We start from the raw sequence: 22344 nt of genomic DNA, 5'->3' as shown, positions 1-22344 counted from the left end.
ATAAAATTGTCACAGCAAAGAGTATATGTGTTTTTTTTTGGCAATATTTTCTTGCCACTGCACTACGGGTGGGGACATGTCCAGTTGATTGTTGATCACATTAATGACATGAAATTCGACATGAAATTGACTTGTGCCATTAACACGGGGTGCTGCCTATTAGATTGCCATTGAAGGTTAACGATCGCCTGCACTGTTGTGGAGTCTTTCAAAAAATCAAAGCAAAATATCAAACCGATTAGTATGTGTCCTTTTTAATTTTCTTTTGTTCAAATAATTAAATGGATAATTTTGTAAATTTCAAATTATTTGTAAATAACTGCTCACTCCCTTGGTGGGCGTAAGTCCAACGCGTGGCTTTATGCACAATATTTTTGTAGTATTTCCATAACAACTGAAGGTTTCCGAAAATTATTTGGCACAAGGACAATGTGTAGAGCATTGTTTTGTGAAACAATTGTGAAGAGTTGGAAACTGACAGCTGCTGCATATAAAAATTATATTATGAAAACAATTATGAAGGCAACTATTGTAGTTGCCACCCACATTGACTTTTCTTTGACCTTGCCTTGTCTTGTGGATAATGTTGTCTGCGCCATACTAAATGTCCTGTATTAAGAGATTAGTAGGGAATTAGCGTACACATTAATGAGACTACATAATTATGACGCCCTTTTTTACGACAAAAGGTAGTAAAAGACTATCTTCGCGGTATTGCCAGGTAGTAACTTTAGTGAAAGTGAAATAATTATAAAAGAAATTTTTAATTTTGAAAAACATTTTGGGATTTTTTATTTAATTTTGGAATATTTTGATTATTCGCATATGTGCGCTCGCACATAGGCATTAAAAACAATTTCATTATGAGGATTTTGCTAACTAATAATACAATAATGTTAATAATATTTACATTTTGTTCTACAATATAAACTCGAATATGTACAATAAATAATAAATTAATAATTACTTAACAAATTCAAATAACAATAAATATTTACAAATGCTTACTTAAAAATACTTTGTACAAATTAAAATAAAGTTGGAGCAAAATAGCACCACAATCACAAAATCAGTTGCACACACTCTCACATATGCATTACATGGCATATGCGTATGTAAAGCGTGTGTTAAGCCTCTTTGAATAATTCCAGTGTTGCCACGTTAAACTTCAGTCTTGTAAGGTTTAAAAAGCTTAGGTTTCGGCTCTGTTATTACTGTTTGTGTTGGCGACATACATGAGGCGGGTCTCTTCAATGTACATGTGGGTGATGTAGTTGTTGTTGCTGTTGTTTGCATAAGTAAACCGACAGCAGAGTGTGATTGAGCACCTGTGCAATTGTTGGTGTTGTAACTACCAATTGACGTATCGATTGTTTGGTTGACTGATTGCAGCAAAGGTAGTGAATTATTAATGTTACGTATGGGGCTGAGACTGCGATCGAATACTTTAGTATGATCCGAACCGGTAGGACTTAGCGAGAGCGTGGATGAATGTGGCGATGATGAGGATTGTAGATCGAGTGGCGGTGTATGTGTTTTTGGTACTGAGAGTGCTGCGTAACTATGTGGCATGGCACCTAACATAGCAGCTGGTGGATAACCGACGGCAACTCCCATAGGTGTTGCACCCATTGCAACAGCAGCTGCTGCTGCGCTAGGCATACCATGTGCTGACATATGTGGTGCTGGTGGTACTGGACGTGCTGGTATATGGTAGGGATTGTAACGATATTGACCGTAAGAAGCATGTCCGGGTACCGGCATGGATGGCATGGCAGTGGCTAACATTGGATTTGCTGTTGGGTAAGCACCGTATGGCATACCGACGGTACTGGCAGCAGCTTGTAAAATTGAAGCGGCAAATGCTGGATCTGAGTAGACGGCAGCGTAAGGCCAGGCAACAGCAATACGTTGGCGTTTATCTTTCATGCGACGATTTTGGAACCAAACTTTAATTGTGGACTCGGGTAAATTTAATTGTGCAGCCAACTCGCAGCGTCTGGGGCGTGAGACGTAGTTTTCCTTGTAAAACTCTTTTTCGAGACGTGCCAACTGATCGCGTGTAAATGCAGTTCGATAACGACGAATTGAGGGATCAGCTGGTATTTCAGAATTGCCACGGCTACCATTCAATGATGTATCAGGACTTGATAAACAATCTGCAATGAAGAAGAAAAATTTTTATTAAAAATATTGTGTCACTTATTTAATTTACATATTAATGCATAAAATTACTATGACAGAATTTAACTTTAAAAATAAAAAAATTGATTAAAAAATATATGTAAGAAAAATCGGTAAAGTTGTAGTTACGTTTAATAACATTTTTAATATTTTTGTTTTTAATTAACAAGCAGTAAAAAAGTATATAATATATATAATTATAGTATATAATATATATAATATATAATGTAATAACCAATTAAGATTTTAAATGTATTTTTAACTTTACCGAATTTTGCTGATTAAATATTTTTTAATATTTAATAATAATTATTAATTAATTTGTATAATTTATTATAAATTAACAAAATTAAGTTTAATGAACATTGGCAGTTAAGACGTTATTTTGTGTAAATAATAAACTAATTACATTAAATAATTTTTATTTAATAAATTTGTCATTTCACTAATTATTATTGGAACCTACCGTTTGGAGATGGCGGTGGCGTTTGAGGTTTTCCGTACTGCGCTGACATTAGGTCAACTACCAACGGCTTTTGGTCGGCGTTGCTGTCAAGATGTGCATGATGATGATTTTCCATATTATATGTACGATATCCTTGCATTTTGTATAATTTTATATATATAATTATTAACTTATATATTTTTAATAAATTTTAATATAGTTATTATTTTTGATTTCAAATTGTTTATGAAGAGAAAAAAAAAATTAAATAAAATTTTTCTCGTTATTTTTCACATAAATTATGTTGTGTTTTGTTAAACTATTTTCGAAATACCGTAGACTGTTACTACACGTTTGGCTTCTACAGCTCAACTGTGCTAAACTCAACAACCCCTGCACTTTTTATACACAAGACAGCAAAGAGACATAATCACTAACCTTTAAGGCGTGCTCTTTTAACAGTTTTCTATTAGAGTTACTTGTGTTGGTGTATGCTTGTGAGCAAAACAATGGCGCATTATAGCCAATGAGCAAGTGCTTTATAATAGAAATTTACTACAGGAATGAATATACACTGCAATATACGAGTATTGATATGAATATCAAGCAAAACAAATAAGAAATAAAGAAAAATAAAACCTGGAAATAGGGAAAACTTATACTGAGCTGAGTATACATTTGTACATAGCTTGTATTGCATGCTGGACGGTTTGTAAAGTGATAGTGTGTGTATACACACATAAAATGCATGCACTGTATTGTATGTATACAGTTAATGTATTATATGTAGTATTTGTTCCTTTGGTATGGAAAACGCAGACAATAATGTGACGATGACGACGATTACGATGCCAAGACAATAGCATAAAAAGTGGAAATATAAAACACCAACAACACTGGCAACAACAACAATGTAAAGCAACATACATAGAATTCAGTAAAAAGCATATTTTCTGAGAAAAATCATTATCGCTTAAAAGAACTCAGTGGAATCCATAGTGTCTGTAGCAGTACGATATGGTAGAAGCATATTGCTGTTAAGCAATGGCAGTAAAAACGAGATGGAAAACTTAATAATTAAGTTATTATAGCGCAGTCTGTTAGCAAAGCAAAGCATAGCATGGCATGGCACTGTGAGCTTCAGAGCTTCAACACAGCGCGTTACATTATGCTTTAAGTATTTTCTTCTTCCTTTTATGCGGAACTAACAAATTTTGTATTCATAGCGATGAACGAATCTTTTGTTTCAGTTGTCCACAAATGGTTGCCTTCATGGGAGCGAATGAGATGTGAAAAACCTTTAATAATTGGATTTTATCTGTTTCATCAAGAATGATATCGCATAATGTGCTTTTGGGATTGGAATTGGAATTGGGTTATGAATTCATATAGAGCTGAGTATACACAGCATGCAACGTATTAGTATACGGCAAAAAGAAAAAAAAAATTCTAGCAAGCTAATGCTGATAATCCCTGTTTCATCCCAACGTGCAGCAGATGACTTAACGTAAAGGCACATTTAGTGTGTGTGTATATACATGTATATGCACATATAAAGTCAAATTTGTTGCCACCATTTTGTTATACCTTCTATTCCTCAACCACTCATAGTGGGTAGCATACCCACTATGCTTTTTCATTATATACATTAGTTGGATCGTTTGGAGTTTTTAAGGTTATGGCTTTAATACGCTGCATATTCACTAGCATAATAATTTGGTTCAACATTATTTTGTTGTTGGCAAATTATTCGCTATTTTATAGCAGCTTAATTTTTTTTTTATTTTATATTTTTTTTATTTTATACAGTGTTGTTGTTTTTTTCCTTTTAATGTTTTGGCGCTGTTATAAGTGAGTTAGTGGTGAGGGTATAATATTTTCATTACTGCCATTGTTTTTGTTGTTAGTGTTGTTGTTGTTAGTGTTGTTGTTGTTTTTATTGGAGTGGCAAAGTTATTTGTTGGCGTACATTTCTGGTGAATGTAATAAATGAGTTTATCTTTTTAATATTATAAAACCTTGTGCTACAAAGTCTGTTTTGTTTTTGTTGTTATTGTTGTTGCAGCACGGAGTAATGTTTTTTAGCTCGCTTCATTGTTTCATTAAAAACAATAAATTGCTGTCATCTCGTTTGGTTTTAGAATTAAATAACTTTGCAAAACTTTTATGCTTCCTATTAAGCATTGGTAAGGAGTTTCCTTCCTGCTTTTATGTTCATTTTATTATTAAAATATTTATTTTTTTAATGCGTTCATTATGATGATAAAACAACAACAATACACACTAGACTGTCTATGCTGAATTTCAAAAAAAAAATAAAATGAAATAAAATTTAAAAGTTTAATGAAATAAATTATTATCAGAAAAGGCATATTCTTGTAAATTTATATAACTTGGATTCATACAAAATTACATACTTATATGCTTATATACTTATATTGCAGTATGGAAAGAAAACCAAAAAAATACACAAATTTTGATGAAAATAGTTGTTGGTAATAAAGAAAAATTTAAATAAATTTATATTATTTCACTTAATTCAAAATTCAATTTCATAATTAAATGCTTTAAAAATAAATTGTAATATATTCGCGTCTGTGTTGAAATAAAAAAAATATATATAAAAGTTTTAATGAAATTAATATTGTTAAGAAATAAAAATTCTTATAAATTTTTTCTATTTTACTAAATATAAAATTACTTATTGAAATGGCTATAACAACACGTTATGGTGTTTCGGTCTGACAAAGCACCTCTTTCCAGGCGCTTTTGCTGCATATGCGCCTTCTTCAGACTTATGAAACAAATGCGGTTAGTACTTTGTCGTCATTAACATGGTCATCCATTCTCAGGACATGACCAATCCAGCGTAGGCAATGTTAACTCCCTAAATTATATCAGTGAAGATGCTCATACAGCACGTGGTTCATTCAGATAGCGTAGTCGTCTCCAACTCGTAGAGAACCAAATATCTTAAGAATAACAGACAATAGACCAGAACTAGAAGTTTGGAAAAAAGGACGAGTTCATAATCATTTGACTTATTTGAATCATTTGAATTATTTGTTTGAAACTAGCAAATAGAATTTTAAGATCATATAAGTAATTCGGTGTACACTACTGTTAAAATCACGTCAAAGAGTTATTTAATTAATTGTATAAATAGCTTATATTAATTCAAAAATAAAAACAGATCAATCAAAATATGTCGTTGAATCTTAATATATGAATTCAGGGTTCATATTCAATTTTATATGAATATGAACCACTATAACAAGATTGTATATTTTGTTCTTTCTTAATATTTCAATTTATTAGCAAAAAAAACATAACCTGGGTGTCAATAGTTGACATTTTAAACATAGTTTCCAATTTTAATGTATTTCTATTATTCATTAATAGTTTGCAAAATTTTTCCAAATATTTCTATTATTTAACATACCTAATGACCCAACAATGTAGATATTCTGGGTTGTCAAAAGTGATGTGGTTGTTGACTTGACCTTGCTTGATTTGAATATAATGTATACACTTAATCGGCTTAAAAAAGATTATGTTTGAGCATAGTAGGATTATTAAATAGTAATATTACATAGTTACAATTACAACGAAAAAAATAAAAAGTTAATACCTGACATTAAACAACAAATAATAATAATACTACGATTAAAGTTGAAGGATTTCAAAGTATGTAGGGAAGTATTGTTTATTTAAAATACGTAATTAAAAAAACTTAAACATAACCATACAATACTAAACTATTACTAAATTATCAATAAAGATATTGAACGTCTCTTGGTTATAAAAGAATTAAATTACCTAAATTAAAAAATGCATTGATCAGAAGCCAGGTAATGAAGTTAGCACCCTGTCTTATAAAGCAAAATTGTGGTAGCACTGAGATACTCTATATACTATCAAATAGTAAAGTCAGTTCGAAGCTAATGTCAGAGCTACAAATTTTTTATGAGATTGCTTATCGATTTCCTAGGTTTTATTTGCGAATTTGATACATACATTCAGATACTCATAATCCCGTTTATTTAGAGCAGTTACTTTTATTATAAAATCTTACTTTTGAAATCTCTATCTTGAATTTATTTTCATTTCCATACTATAAACAAAAACAAATAAAAACAAAATAAAATTGGTGATGGGAGTATCTCTAGTTATGATAATAAGAACGTTTCTATTTCCTTATTCAATAATGAGAAAAAATACGTAGAAGAAACTAAAGGACGCACATCAGGAATAATAGTACCAAGTTGGGAAAGAGTAAATAATTAAACATTACAAATACAGATTTAATAATAGATTAACGAGGTAGAGTTTTTAATTAAATATTTGGATTCCCTTTAAAAACTGTATGCAATAGAAGACCGCTTATTTAAAACATAGACAATAAGACGTTACACCAATTCCCTGATATCCGTTAAAATAATGACAATAGCCGTTGCAATTAAATACAATAAAAGTGATATTTATTAGGAGTCTTTGACAACAAGAATGTAATAGTCAATAACGTGGTGACTGACTTTCTGTGATTCAAAAATCACTGTCACTGTTATTTGCTGATCTGTCAGCTTAATTCATAAAGACCATTGCAGGCGACATAAACTGGGATAAAGACTATTCTATGTACATAGTAAAAAGTTACTGCTAATTTTTATTACTGAGCTATCAGCCTTATCTATTCATAAAGACTGTTTAAGATGGACTACAACTACTACCTTTATTAACTGAATTGACAGCTTCATTGGTAAGGACGTCTAAAAAAATACTTTCATTATTTACCTATCAGCTTAATTGATAAACACTGCTCTGGATAGTCAAAAATTATGGGCACTGTTAACTGCTAATTTGTCAACTTGATTGTTAAAGCACGTTCTGGACGGCCAAAAACTACTGCCATTGTTAACTGTTGATCTATCAACTTAATTAGTAAATATCGTTCTGGACAGCCAAAACTATTTACACTGTTAATTGCCCATTTTTAAACTTGATTGATAAAAGTCTTTGTAGACGGTCTTCGGAGAGTATCATAAAAAATAATTGGGAACACTTTTTTTTGGAAACTTTAAAAGAAATTGGAATAAATTATTAGTTTACAGAAATGTATTTTAAAAGTTTAAAAAATGTTTTAAAACTGAATCCAATTATATCTAAACAGATGTACAAAATTAAATAATTTTCATTGGTTTTGCGCCCCTCTGCGGGGTAACAAATAGCTCCACAAATTACTTAATATGTGAGTGAAAGAAACGAAATTTACTTTAACACAGGAGAGCTCAAACAGACATGTAGCAGTCAAGAAGATTCATTGATCCTGAATAAATTAATGTTGATGCTATCCTTAACCTTGGCAGAAAAGCTATTAAAGTCTACACTGAACTTCTTAGAGGACACAATTACCACATGAAGAATTTAGGTGCGGTAGAAAATGATTTCTGTCATGAAGAGAAGAAAATATCAGAAGATGTTCTATGTAACTTCCTAGCTGCGATAATACGTAGACTTTGCTACCTTGAAAATCAAATAGGTAAAATCAAGCCCACAACAATGACGAAAGTTATAAAGAGTCTAGAATTGTTTAAGTTGGACTTTTAAGCACATAATAGATGTTTTAGATCGGGTTACATTTATTGCTTATTATTTAATAATAGTATAATACATGTATTAGTATTATATTTTTTTTTGTTGTATTTTATTAATAGTAAATTGATTTTTAATGTCCATTTTTACAAAAGAAACAGTAGTGAATGGCAACAACAAATAATATTTTCATTATTTTTATTTAAAAGAATTTTTCGCCGACCATACAATTAATTGTAATGTAATAATAATAATAAATTATTAAAATCAATAAAAATATATTCAAACAGTTTAAAAAATATTTCAAAATGAAATGCAATTATATCTAAAATGACACAGAATGGCACAGAACCATTGCAGTAATGCAGCAACGCTGGGACTCAGATACCCGTGGACGATGGACCGCAAGGATTATCCCAGATTTATAAAACTGGCTAGTAAGAGACTTTGGCGAGGTTAACTACTACCTTACACAGTTCCTTTTGGAACATGGATACTTTAACAGCTACCTCTACCGCATGCGCAAAGTAGGGTCTCCAAATTGCATATATTGGCGGAGCGGAGGATGATAACCCCAGAACACACATTCTTTGAGTGCAATAAGTAGTTTCTTATAATATTTCTTATTATTTTTCTTATTGACTTTTTTTTTTAATATATATCGATAGTGTAAAAATATAATATAATAATAATAAAAAATTAGATCAATAAAAATGTTTTCCAAAAGTTAAAAAAATATTTCTAAATTAAACGCAATTGGAATAATGCAATAATGTGCAAAATTAAATGAAGTTAGGTAACAAGTTGGTAAAGAGCACCTCAGTGTTAATCTGTTGAGTCAATTATGATGACATTTTGACTCCAGTGGCGTTGATATACATATGCATATACGTATTCGAAAAGATTTAGAAGAAAATTTTAAAAACAATAACTCTGATTATTCCAAAGCAAATAAATTAACAATGTTGCTTTGTCTGGAAGGATCTTAATGCAGAGACAGTTCACAGGATTTGGTTGTGTATAATAGGAGCACTGTAATTGTCACTGATTTCTTTGCAATTCTTACGGTGACAACTACAAGGATTTATGGAAATTTGTAACATTTTTGAAATGTTTGCTTTATATATTGTGCAAAATAATGTTAAAACAAACAAGCAACCAGATATCTTATGCAAAGGATATTTAGAGCAGTGAACAGCGAAATTCCGCAGAACACGGTTATACGGTTAGACGGTTAAGGATTTGACAGAGCATCAACGAAAGGAAACGCTCTATATGCTCAGCAGGCTATCCACGTTTTATTGGTTCTATTGTTGGAGTTGATTGTTCAAGATGCTGCAATAAAATCTAACTCTACAGAAAGTGAAATGTAGACGCTACTCTTCACATCGTATCTCGTATCTTTGAAACAACGTAGGGAAGACTAATTTAACTAATAATGTAGTTTATGACAAAAACGGATTAACAGAGATAGTATATTTGTTTCTACACAGTGGATTTAGCAGGTCAGCAATGCGAGTGTAATTTTTTGCTCTAATTTTTTTTCTACCTATTACTAACTATTAAAACTGATTGGGTTGTGTTTTTTCTTCTTACTTTCAGTGGATGCAATTGTGCGGAGATAGTTTTGTACTATATTACGCGGTACAATTTACTTTTACACAACAACTCATTAAAAACTTAGAATCATACTTTGTATGTAGTGAACTGGAAAATAATAGGATAGGATAGGATGGCAGAAAAGCAACTCTCTACCGTATGTCGTACACAACTATTCACTACCGCATCCTTACGTAGTATTTTTGTATAAAATTTTTGCCTTCATTGCCGTTTTGACTACATACTTACCAAAGCATTTACCAATTTGAAATATTTAACAAGGATATTTTGTGTATATTTTGTGCATCTGTATTGAGTTAAGTAAATAAACACGACGTGGTAATGATGGTAAATATATAAGTCTCCGCAATACCCTTTTTTAGTTCACTTTTGGTCAGAAGTAAACGAAAGTGTAAAATACTATTCCCATTCTATAAGCAAACTCTCATTTACGTTAATTAACGTACCTGCAATAAGAGTCCTGCGATGTCAACTGAAACGCTAAACACAGTTCAACCTTTTACCTTAGAGAGCTATCCTTCTAAGTAATCTATTCAGTTCTGTTATAAATGCTTCCCTAAATGTTTGAACACACAAAACATTTCACAACTACCCAAGTTATTAGAGGAAAATATTTATGAATTATTTTATGGTCGCTGAAAAAATTTATATCCCTGATTATTGGCATTACAAAGGATATTATTATTCGTTTATCTTAACTGGGTTAATAGTTATTGCTTAAGTTATTCTGTTTACATTTGTTGTGATCTGCAATTGAATGTGTACAAAATAAATTACGAGTCTTGACAATATTTATGTACCGAATTCATTATGGATGTAAAAATTTTGGGACGCGAATTAGTATGAACTCACTTGAATCCTATATATTTTGTTTAGGTAAGATATATTTTTACTCACTTCACTTTTACTTCAAATTAATAAAGAGTAATTATAAATACTCTTTGTCTTAGTGGTATAGTTAGGATTATAACAAAGGGGGGACATCCTAGAAATTGTTAATTTTAACAGTTTTTTGCAGTGTGCTATCTGTAGATTAAGTGAAAGAACTATTCCCTAATCCGCCTTAGGTGCGATACTGCTTAGTCTTATAAAATATCGACAGCTAAGTCGGACAACGAATAAAACCTTTTGGTAAAATACGACTTTTAACATCAAGGTAGTCTCCTTCAAGAATAATGCAGTCATTTTTGTAGTGCATTATTCTCTGGATTATGGGAACAAGTGGGAGAGCTATTCCCTAAATCACACTGAATACATTTGAACTAGGTATTATAACAGTTTAGCAGATAAGTCCATACAATAAAACAACAACTTTTTAACAATATTCAACTTTATTTATCAAAGTAGTCTCCTTCAAAAATTACAAAATCATTCCAGCGCTTCTGTCATTTCTCGACATATCTCTTGTAATTGGTTCATCTTTGGCCTTCAAATACATCTTTGGATTAATTTAAGGCATCTGGAGCATTTTTTTGAGAACTGTAAAAAGGTAGTAAACGCTAGAGTTAAATCTGACGAATACAGGGAATGCAGAAGCAATTCGAAGTGAAAAATTTCTCTCCCTGTAGCATTTTTTTAAGATCTGCGAACAGGTATTAATCACTGAAGCCAGTAACTTTACATAAAAAAAATAATGAGTTTTAATTGTTGTACAAAACGCTTCTTCTCGTTTGTAATTATACTTTCACTGAATTTGGAAAAATTATATAAATAATATTTCAGTTAATAGTAATGTACAAGGTAAGCTCAGTATATTAAAGATTCGATGAGATTTTTATATCTGAGATTAAAACAAAGGTGACTATGATTTTAATCTCATATTAGATAAGTTCTTTTGAATTATATTGTTTTCTGTAACTTTCTTAATAACATGATTATATTTTTATATACGTTATTATGTATTCGTTATCCGTTTTGAATACCGTTCCAAATAAGTACGAAAGGTCTGCAACTCTCTTAACTATATCTATTTTTTAATGTTCTGGACTTTTTTAGTTTCATTTTTCTGTTTTTCTTATATGAGCAATGAATTTTACTAAGTATCTTTTATCTAACTGCTCTGCCCAGCTAATCATAAAATTACCTAACGATTTTACTTTTCTTCTTCTGCCTTAATGAACCACTTAACTAGATTTATTTTCATTTATTCTCTTTGGTCTTCTCCCGGTCAGTGAAGTTTTTTAAAAACGAATTTGAAATTCAGTTCATAAAATTTAACTAAAATATATGTATCACATTATGTTGAAAACCCTACCCCAAACCGCTTGTATACCTCATTGATCTCAGTCGAGCATAGCACCGCCCATTATTCACTTTATTCTTATTTAAGTTTATGGTTTACACCTAATAATTTTCAAAACGTGGATAGAAGCTTAGTTCTGAATCATGTTTAAATTTGTGTACATAAATTTAAAGGAAAAATATGCGATCATACCTTAAATCGCACCAAACTATTTTATTTTAATGGATGTAAATATATTTCATGAATAGAATGTGTAATGTTTTTATCAGAATGATATTTATCGAGGTGAGAAGATTTTGATGGGGATATTTTCATTAAATAATAGATGTGTTTCAAGTTTCTCTAAAGCTAAATTTGTAATTACTAGTCTTTTAAATCAAATGCTGGATTTGATTAAATTTAAACGTCTTCAAGTGTAAATCTTTGTGAGAATATTCCATGAAGTATTATAAGATATCAAAAGTAATTGAAAACGAAATCTAATCAAGCGTATCCACTCAGTATTTATATTTTCAAAAGTACTATACTTTTATAATTTTAATGGAAGGTCCGAACGTCACTAGCACTACTATTTGACTCGAATTTTACGTAATGCAAAAACATAGTCTTTTTATATATGTTTTATATATATTATATACTATATTTATTTATATATTTTTATATGGAACTGTGTAACTTTCCACAGCGATTTGCTGAACAGTACTATATTATATACTATATTTATTTATATATTTTTATATGGAACTGTGTAACTTTCCACAGCGATTTGCTAAACAGTACTAAATTATATGTTATTTTTTTTTATATATTTTTATATGGAACTGTGTAACTTTCCACAGCGATTTGCTGAACAGTACAATATTATATACTATATTTATTTATATATTTTTATGTGGAACTGTGTAACTTTCCACAGCGATTTGCTGAACAGTACTAAACACAAATGTTAGTTTTTTTTGGAAATCTGAAAAAAAAGGCTGCTATGACATTTAAAAAAACGTTTAGCTCTAATTAAATAACCAATCATAATTTACAACTCAGAAAAAAAATAGAAGTAACTAAATAGATAAGAGTAGTTTGGGTACTAAGAAATCCATCCAAGTAAACCAGTTAGATAGGTAAATTATGTTGACGACTACCGAGCGGTACATCTACCTAGAAATTTCATGAAGTCATAGGTACTTACTGATGATGACCGAAATTAACTGCAAGACTAATGTAATCTTGAATAAGTTTTGCAATACTCGAAACAGCTGTATGCTCAGCCAAAAATTCAATTAATTAAAATAATTTAAAAAATAAATTTTTGTTGTTGTTTCACTTCTGTTCGAAAACCTCTTTTTTAAATTATGTAAACAATAAGTTTTCCACAAAATTAAATTTAAAATTTAATAAAACTTAAAATCTTATAACAGTTTGTTCTTGTCTTTTCTTTGCTATTCGAATCCATCTAACGTTTAAATAGTTTCTTTTCGTCATAAAGACGCGTCACACTCGGCAAAAAAAAATTAACATTATGTGTAATATCTTTCAAGTTTGGTGGTGATATTTCTATACTTGAAGAAGAATTAACATACTATATGTATTTTTTACTGCAAATTGCGGCGATCCTATCTTAATTTATGCTTCATTATCGTTAACTTCTTATTATATTAAATTTATATTAAATTTCTATATTAAATTTTTAGTACTATAGCATAGATCGGGAAAAAAATCTGATTAAAGTGAATGAGAATAACAATATAATCAAAAAAAAACTCTTTACCTAATTAAGGTTAAACTGCTACCTTTTGCTACACCATCTAGCATAGATACTAAGAAAAATGTTTGAACAATATAGACTGCTCAGTAAGACTGGGTTCTCTAAATATTTATAACACTTACATATGATTAATAATAGTTATCACCATCATTAGGAACTACCTAGGTAGCTAACTACGAAGTAATAATTATCACCATTAATATGAATAGCTAGCGGTGCTTTTTAATTTAAAACGGTCATAGTTCACCTATTCAGATTGTTTTGTACCTAATTATATTTCATTATAGCTAAATTTAAATAATAAAAAACTGCATTGTAAAAATAATTTCCTAGAATTGTTTTTTCAAATATTGATACTTAATATCCATAAAAAAGATGAATGAACTATAAACTATAAAAAAAAATTAGGCTGTAAAAATTACTCTTAATTGAAGATCAAAATATAGGTTGTTTCAAGAACAAATGTATAATAACTGTAATTATTATTTTATTAGATAATTTCTAATTTCTAGAAATACTTTAGAACACTTCGCAGGTTCGAACACTTCGAAAATATACCTCTACTTTATTTGAAATTGCAAGCAAAATTAATCAGTGCTGATGTACACATATCATCATTTTTTGGAATGTTTTATAATTCGAGAATTTCTTTCTAATAATTAAAATGAGTTTTAACAAGATTAACTATGGATGGGTTATAAATCTAACCTATCTTATCTTCTTTTTAATTCTTCATATAGTGTAACTAGGAAAACTTCTAACTAATTCCCTGCTCTTGGAATTAGTTTAACGTTGTCATAGTTCCAAAATGGGTCTAAATTAGGCAATAATTCTTAAGACATTTCCTTGTTGCTAACAGCAAGTATAATATTATCATCGTTATTATTATTTCTCCAGATGTCTTCAGCAGCAGAGAACTTTATTTGCGAAAACTAGAATGGATTTAGGTGAAAACGCTCGTACTTGAAGCAATGTGGATAGCGTTCAAGAGTCTGAATAGAAGAATTCATTAGAGAAGCACTATTTAGATGTATGCCGTAAACGATTTAAGTGTACATAGTTATATAGTAATAATGTGTAATAAGCTCAAGTGCTATATCCTGCATAAGGGTTTACTTTCGGACTGTTCTGACATAAATCAGGAGTAAACGAAATCTGATCAATTACGCCATTATGATTTATTCTGGCACTAGATGGTATTTTAGAAATATTGTTAAATAGACACAACAGTATACAGTATTAAAACCATAGTCTGTAAATGGAACTTTCATAGTAGTCGAAATCTCGTAATCCACAGTCTAAAACTTGGAAAAGAATAAATTAATTTAAACACATCTCAGGCAAATTCTGAACCTCATATATTGAACTCATTAAACCGTAAATTGAAAACGACATTTTTTGTGTCCATGATTGTCGGTTTTATACTGATTTTATTGATGTAAGCGCAAATTGATATTATTACAGAGTATACACTGACGTGCAAGCTAGGAAGAGCGTTAACAGTTATTATCTATATGTGTTGCCCTATAAGGTCGATTGTGTATACTCATTAAATTCAACAACCATACCCAAAAAATAAAAGAAAAACAAAACAATAGTGCTCCCTAACAGCAATTTTTGTGGGAAATGTCTATATAAGCATTTACAACTTTTCAATAATGATTGGTTATTACCAGATTTACCTGTTTTAAGTATTCTTAAAATATATTTATTTAATATAAATATTTATTTAATGCTGTATGTAAAAATTATATTTTGATTATGTGCACTTTTGGCTCTGTATTCATAGTTTGAGAAATATTGTTAGCACCTCTGTATAGAGTTCGCTCTGAGTGCCATTTCAGAAAAGTAATGTGGTTGCATATTACAATTATGTAACACTTTTTTTTATTATATTTAAAACAAACGTAGAAGTCGCATTGTTAGATTCCTATGTCCTTAAAATTTTCATCAGTAATGAACAAAGAATCCTTAAGATGATCCTTAAATGTATCATCTTAAATGTTTTCTTAATTTTCCTGAGAACGTTTATAGTTGTCGTAAACTCGTGGTTTTAAGGTTATAAGGTAATTAATTGTAGTTAATTTCTTGAGTTAATTTAATTCAGTTTTATGACACAATTTTACTATATTTATAACAATTATAAATTATATGGCTTTGTCCTTTTCAACCTCCTAGTAAGTATTGATGGTGTACTTCATAAATAGCATGGGCTAATGACATATGTTATTCGTCCATATGTGATTTGAAAGTCCTTTTAATTTTTTCTTCGATTAATGGAAATTTTTGGTCGCTGTGTAGATCAGTAATTCTAACGTAATCTATTTCCAAATACTTTATTTTGAAATCGTAGTGTTATATTTGGTAAGTCTTATAAGTGCATCTACAGAGTTTCGGGAATTATTTATAAATGAGCTGCTTGTTGTTTCATAATAGTAATGATTATCTACTATAAGACATACTTTAAGTCTTGACTTGACTGTGATTTAAGTTTTATTTCGGCACAAAAAATTACCAAACACACTAATGCTTATTTGCTTGGTTAGCATAAACTAAGCAACGTAGCTTAGACTGATAGTTAGCATGTACGTAACTTGCAATACAACCAATACACAAAAGACTATCTACTTAATAAAAAAAAGGTGTCTTCTGGTTGCTTCTCAAAAATTCAAACTGTTTACATTTTATATACGAAGTTACATTTACTACTAAGCAAAGTAATCATGGCATATTTATTACACTTAATACAAACTATTAACATTTGTCTTAAAATATTCTTATTGTATGAAATCCTAAGATACATATTTTACAAAATTAAAACAAAAAAGTCTTCGAACCATATTTTTCTGTTCTAATAAAATACAAAAATATTTTACGCTTAATTAGCAGATATTCTAAAAAGTGTCTTAGTTCCCTATGTGAACCATAAAAATCAATGTCATTTGCGACTAAATGACCTAATAAAAAAATCAGAGCAAAATTGTTTTGTTTTCTGAAGCGGAAAAATATTAAATATTCAAAAAAAAATTGTAACATTCTAATAAAGAACAAACTTAAAATGCATAATAAACAAAGGTCCAACAAAAAACTGATCTAGTTTGATGATATAGTTTGGTGCTGACGCGACAGGACATATTCCGCGAATGTTCTCAAATAAAAATTGTAGCAAATGCGCCTAAAAGAAAGCAAAACAACAGATCCTGCATTCTTCACGCTAAAAATCAGAACAGGAACTAAACAAAAAACTGCTCTACTTCACTAATAACGAAGGACTCCAGCCTCAATGGCCGGAGTGAACACAGTACTTTTTTTAGGAACGCAGTTTCATTGAATAGTGTTTTGTCCCGTTTGTTGCAATCTAATAAAAATCCGCTTGTTCTACCTAAAGATGCGGAAAAAAGCGATCTAATTTAAGGACACAATTTTTAAAAATAGGAACACAGAGGTGACTGAATGGTCATAAAACAGGCAGCGATTTACAGCGCGACCTTTAAACTAATAAAAAAATAACAATGAGTGAGTAGGGATCAATATCCTCGCAATTGTGAGAAATGCATTTAGTAGGTCTCTTTTTTGATAATTTTTTTCTTTTGTATTGGCGAGTGTTTTACAAATCTTAAAAAAATATAATAAAAAATAACAAATGTTTTAAAAATTGGTTCTGTTTTTTGTTAACAAAAAGGCAGCACAAAAAAGTACTCTGACAATGTCAATAATTAGATTATAATGACAGTAATAATGAGGTCGGCTGCAGCTATTGGAATGGTTTCATTTTGTCAGCTAATTGTGTTAATTATTTTTTAACGAAGATCGAGAAAAAAATACAGAAGTGCGACAGAACAATTGGTATAGAGGATATACGTAATTTCAGATCGCGGTTTTGTGGTTCACTTTTAACGTAATTGAACGGTAAACATATGTTATAGTTTTTTAAATATATTTATATGAGGCAGAAATATTGGTAAAAAGTGATAAATACTGGATTTTATGGAATATTGGTTATAAGACACGAACGGAAAGTAATCAGAAACATTTTTAGCGCAATATGACTTAATACGATATATAAAATCACAACGACCTAGAAAGAAGAGACAGACCTAGAAAGAGGTAGCTAGATGATTGAGCGATTGAAAAAACTTAATATCGGATCGAGTCAGAAGCCAAAAATTGGTGGAGGAAGCACTGATCGACCCAGGACTTTTATGCAAAAAATGAAGGTTGGTTATAAGAGCACCTTTGCTTTTTTAGCATTAATTAACAAAAAGTAAAGAAATATAGTTAAAACTGATAATGCATTTCGTTTTTGTAAAATATATGAGACAAGACATATGAAATATATAACTAACTAAAACTAAATTTAAAATAATTATTTTAAATTGCAAAAGCGCTATTTGGAATCATGGATTGAATCATCACTTAAATCAACCATGCTTAATTGGAATTAAAAAACCTTTAAAAGAATGAAGTAATCTATTCATTTTGCTGATCCTGTAAAATTTTGATTTAAAAGCATAATTTATGGAAATGAACAATACTTTGTTATATTTTTTCACAAACTACAATGTACTTTTTATAATTCTTTATACAATTCTAAGTGGATGACAATTTCTTGGAATAAGCGTCCTAACTTAAAACTTGATTACACCACCTCTTTACTAAACTACTTAAATGGTTTCCTATTTGGTAACCCTTTTATGAATGTACATAACAAAATAACACTTTTAAGGATTCTATGTAAACATTCAACCTGAATGAACCAACATTTCTCACTTTTTTTTACAAAATTGGATAAAAAGTACTACACAAAAACTAAGAGGATTTGAAGTAATTTGGCTTAAATGTGTGTATTATTAAAACTCATCTTCTTTTTAATTCACCATAACAACCTGTCATCGGGTTTTGGTCTAACACAGCCCTACTTTCCAGGAGCCTGTGCTGTATTCATGCCTTCTACACTCTCGTAAATCAAGAGCGGTTAGTACTGCCTCCATTTGATCACTTCACGGAGACATAGTCTTCCTCTACATCTTCGTCTGCAATTGCCGCTTCGAATACTTTTATCATTGGATCATCGACATCAATTCTAGCATGAATTATATTATATATATAATGTAACTTTATTATATATAATTATTTAATATGCAAACCATATATTTCATATATAATTATATTATATATAATAATATAGGTATACGCAAACCATATATTACATAATTGTAGTATATATAATCATATTATATATAATTATATATATGGAAACTATATAGATCTTTGGTCCTCTACGAGTTGGTGACAATTACCGTATCCGAATATATAATTATAAATTATATTAATGTCGTGATAAAACTCGTACAGCTTTCATATACGGTAGTTGTCACCACCTCGTAGAGGAAGGTGTTCCTAACGAAGGAACTTTTATCGCGAAAACTGCTAGTATAGCTTTATCATTCTGTTATAGCATCCATGTTTGTACGCTATTTAGAAGAAGAGGTAAGATGAACGAACTATAGAGCATTAAAAAAATATTTTGACATTGTAGACCATTTTTTTTATATAAAGTGACGTGTTAATTTTTCTTGAAAAATGGATGTTAATATTATTAAAAAATTACTATCGAAGTACTACAAATAAGTGAAGTTATTTATGATAAAGACATAAAAACTCCAATGCTCAACTTATTTACTCGTCGTATAAGAAAGACTTCCAATTTTCATTGCAACAAAATTTATTATCTATTGATTTATGTATGCAGTATGCAGTATGAGGACTCTATTTCTCTTTTATCTTTTGTCCACATTTTAGTTCTGCCAACAGAAATTTCATAGTAAATATTTTCAAAGTAAGGAAAACAAAAAACCGCAACTCAACAATTGATCGGGAAAATTCAACGCGATTTGGTTATGTCAAGCTATCCGCTCAGTATGCTAAAATCGCAGAGAAGACAACAAGAGAGCATTGCAAATTGCTCTTCTATTGCCTAGCATCACCGGAGATCCAAAAAAAAAGTCGGCTAGCACATAGAACGTATAGCACGTCAAACATGTTATGTACACGAAGAGGCACAGTTGGAAATCCACAAGAAATAGTAACAGTAGTCACCACACTGACGAATCAATCCAACGTATCAAAGTCGCACCGGCGGAACACCAAAACACCAGTGCGAGAAACACTGTTGCTGTGGATAGAAACTTACCACAGCAAATCGTAGAACTCACAGCAGGTGGCAGCATAATATTTTGGTTTATGACTCCCTATCGCTCAGCAGGCATAAAACGGACACAAGAACGAAAACAACAACAACAACAACAAAACCAGAACCAAAAAAGAATAACAAAAAACTGCGAAAAAAAGAACGTAAAGCAAAAAAATGAAAATCAAAGGATCTACAAACGAAAGGACTCGAAATGTAAGAAATAAGACAGTCAACGTCAACATTGTCAGCGTTGAAGTTTGTCGAAGATTGTATGCAATTATCCACGCCCCATGAGGATTGCGGTGTGACGATGAAGTTGTTGTTATTGTTGTTATTGTTGAAATTGTTGAAATTGGCTGCGCTGACATGTTTTGCCTTTCTTGCGTTTTTATATTTTGTAAATTAAGTCGTTACGGTCAAGCCTAACTTAAGACATTTTAGGTGGACTTCTGTAGCAATCGTATCTGTAGCGTGGAAGTTTGGGAGTTGTATTTGTCAATATTTATACACCAACATACCTATATACCATATATAACATGTTGATGCAAATGCTTGGCAGAGTTTCCCGTAGCTCAGCATTTCGAATGGATTCACTGGATTGCACTATGTGGTGTCAATACTCGTTGTGTGTTGTCAAAGGAAATCCATCTTTACGCTAAAACATCCTTAAATTGATATGAATTGAGTGCAAATATATCAGCTTATGTGGAATAAGGATGTGTTAATTTATTGACTTGGTTTAAGTATGGTATGGTATCATTTCTATACATGAAGTTTGCGTAAACAATGTATTTAAGAACATAGATTCATTGTTTTCCAATTAAAACAATAAATGGAACACACAAGTATTTTCTTTAGTTTTACTGTATGTGTAAATCATATAAATTCAGCGAACTGACTTCCAGCGGCTTTGTTGCTTTATTCATGTCGTGGCAATGGATGACGATGCTCCTCCGATAAAGGTATTTCAATCGGTAATTGGTAGACCGTGTCTTCGATGGAGCGATCAAGTTGAAGAAACACTAGTGCGATAAACGAGACTGGAGAAGGTGCGCTCTCCAAGAGGCGCTTGGTTAAATGCCGATAACGTATTGTTATGACCATTTAAGTAAGTAAGTAAATCATATTCAAAGAAAAAATGAATAATTTTTCTAAATTCTTGTATTTCTTATATTTAAAAAATAAAGGTATTATAAAAAAACATAATTTAATAGAGGGTCTATTAAACTTGTTAAAACTTCTGAAATCCAGTCTGCAATAACTAACTGAGGTACTTTATACGATGTTGTCTCACGAGTGCCTCACGTCCTACATTACATAGACTTCGCTTAATTTGACGATCTTAACTATATATATTCAAGATGCGCATATTTATTATAATTGGTTAATTAGATTAATCTTACTGACCGTAAGCTATCTACTGACCGTACCTATTTGTTCCCCACACTCAGAAAAAACATAAGGTGTATAAAAAAAACTGCAATTAGATCATTTAAATTTATCTATACGATTTTTTAATTTCTAATATTTTTTTTTTAATTTTGAGCTACAAAATCTTATTATTTACTATAATAACAAAGAATTGTTTGTTTGCATACATTAAAAGGTCTCTCGCGGTCTATCTGTAATATCATATTTAAATTTTGTAACACCTTAAATGCGATGTTTAATATTAGCCTTAAAAATGAAACTTTTATCCTAAAGATCTGGAAAGATAACTTCTACATTTAATCGCTACCTACCCTTTAAGTCAACATCCTCCTTGTAAAAAACAATTCATTTCTGACTGTGGCTCTGTAAATATAATCACAGGTTTTCTTTATTGGAAATTGATGCACTTAAACTTTATTAGTCTTTTATAGGTAATTATAATATATACATATATCATGTGATCCTAATAAGATCACTTGTAGAATTAATTTGTCGATGACATAAATATATATGTCATAAAATAAATATATGTAAAATATATGTTATATGTCTAAGCTTTGTTGAACATATTTGTAAATTATTTTTTTATAATATATAGAATATAAATAATAAACTAAACTCTGTAGGAAGCGTTTAAATATTGGTAATTAAAATTAGTCTTACTTGCAAATTTATTTTATGGGTGCAATTTGTTGGTACTCTAATATCACATATTAAAAATATGTAATGTTTAACAAATATTTAGAACAAATAACATATTATTAAAAATTTTTATTTTAAAACAAAAACACTCGAATAATAACACGAGGCGGATAAAACAAGAAATATATCCCACTGCCCATCTGTGTTCAAAACAATAAACCAGTCTGCTTATG

General features: G+C 30.2%; 1 protein-coding gene across 4 annotated transcripts; it reads right to left on the bottom strand.

The window, feature by feature from the left end:
- Window positions 1-994: 994 nt before the first annotated feature.
- LOC119682056 (segmentation protein even-skipped-like) lies at window positions 995-22303 on the bottom strand. 4 transcript variants are annotated; one of them, XM_038095398.1, is made up of 4 exons: window positions 22133-22303; window positions 21781-21832; window positions 2651-2782; window positions 995-2159 (listed from the first exon to the last, which is right to left on the bottom strand). In XM_038095398.1, the coding sequence occupies exons 3-4, from the start codon at window positions 2763-2765 to the stop codon at window positions 1162-1164; spliced, it is 1113 nt and encodes a 370-aa protein (XP_037951326.1). In that variant the 5' UTR covers window positions 2766-2782; window positions 21781-21832; window positions 22133-22303; the 3' UTR covers window positions 995-1161. The 4 variants fall into 4 exon arrangements, with proteins under 4 accessions (XP_037951326.1, XP_037951325.1, XP_037951327.1 ...); XM_038095397.1 differs by lacking the exon at window positions 21781-21832; XM_038095399.1 differs by lacking the exons at window positions 21781-21832; window positions 22133-22303 and adding an exon at window positions 5331-5629.
- Between the last annotated feature and the right edge of the window lie 41 nt (window positions 22304-22344).

This window comes from Teleopsis dalmanni, chromosome 2 (genome assembly GCF_002237135.1).
Source record: "Teleopsis dalmanni isolate 2A chromosome 2, ASM223713v2, whole genome shotgun sequence".
NCBI classification, from domain to species: Eukaryota; Metazoa; Arthropoda; class Insecta; order Diptera; family Diopsidae; genus Teleopsis; species Teleopsis dalmanni.
The sequence above is the reverse complement of the archived record's forward strand: the minus strand, read 5'-3'. Positions and strand labels throughout refer to the sequence as shown.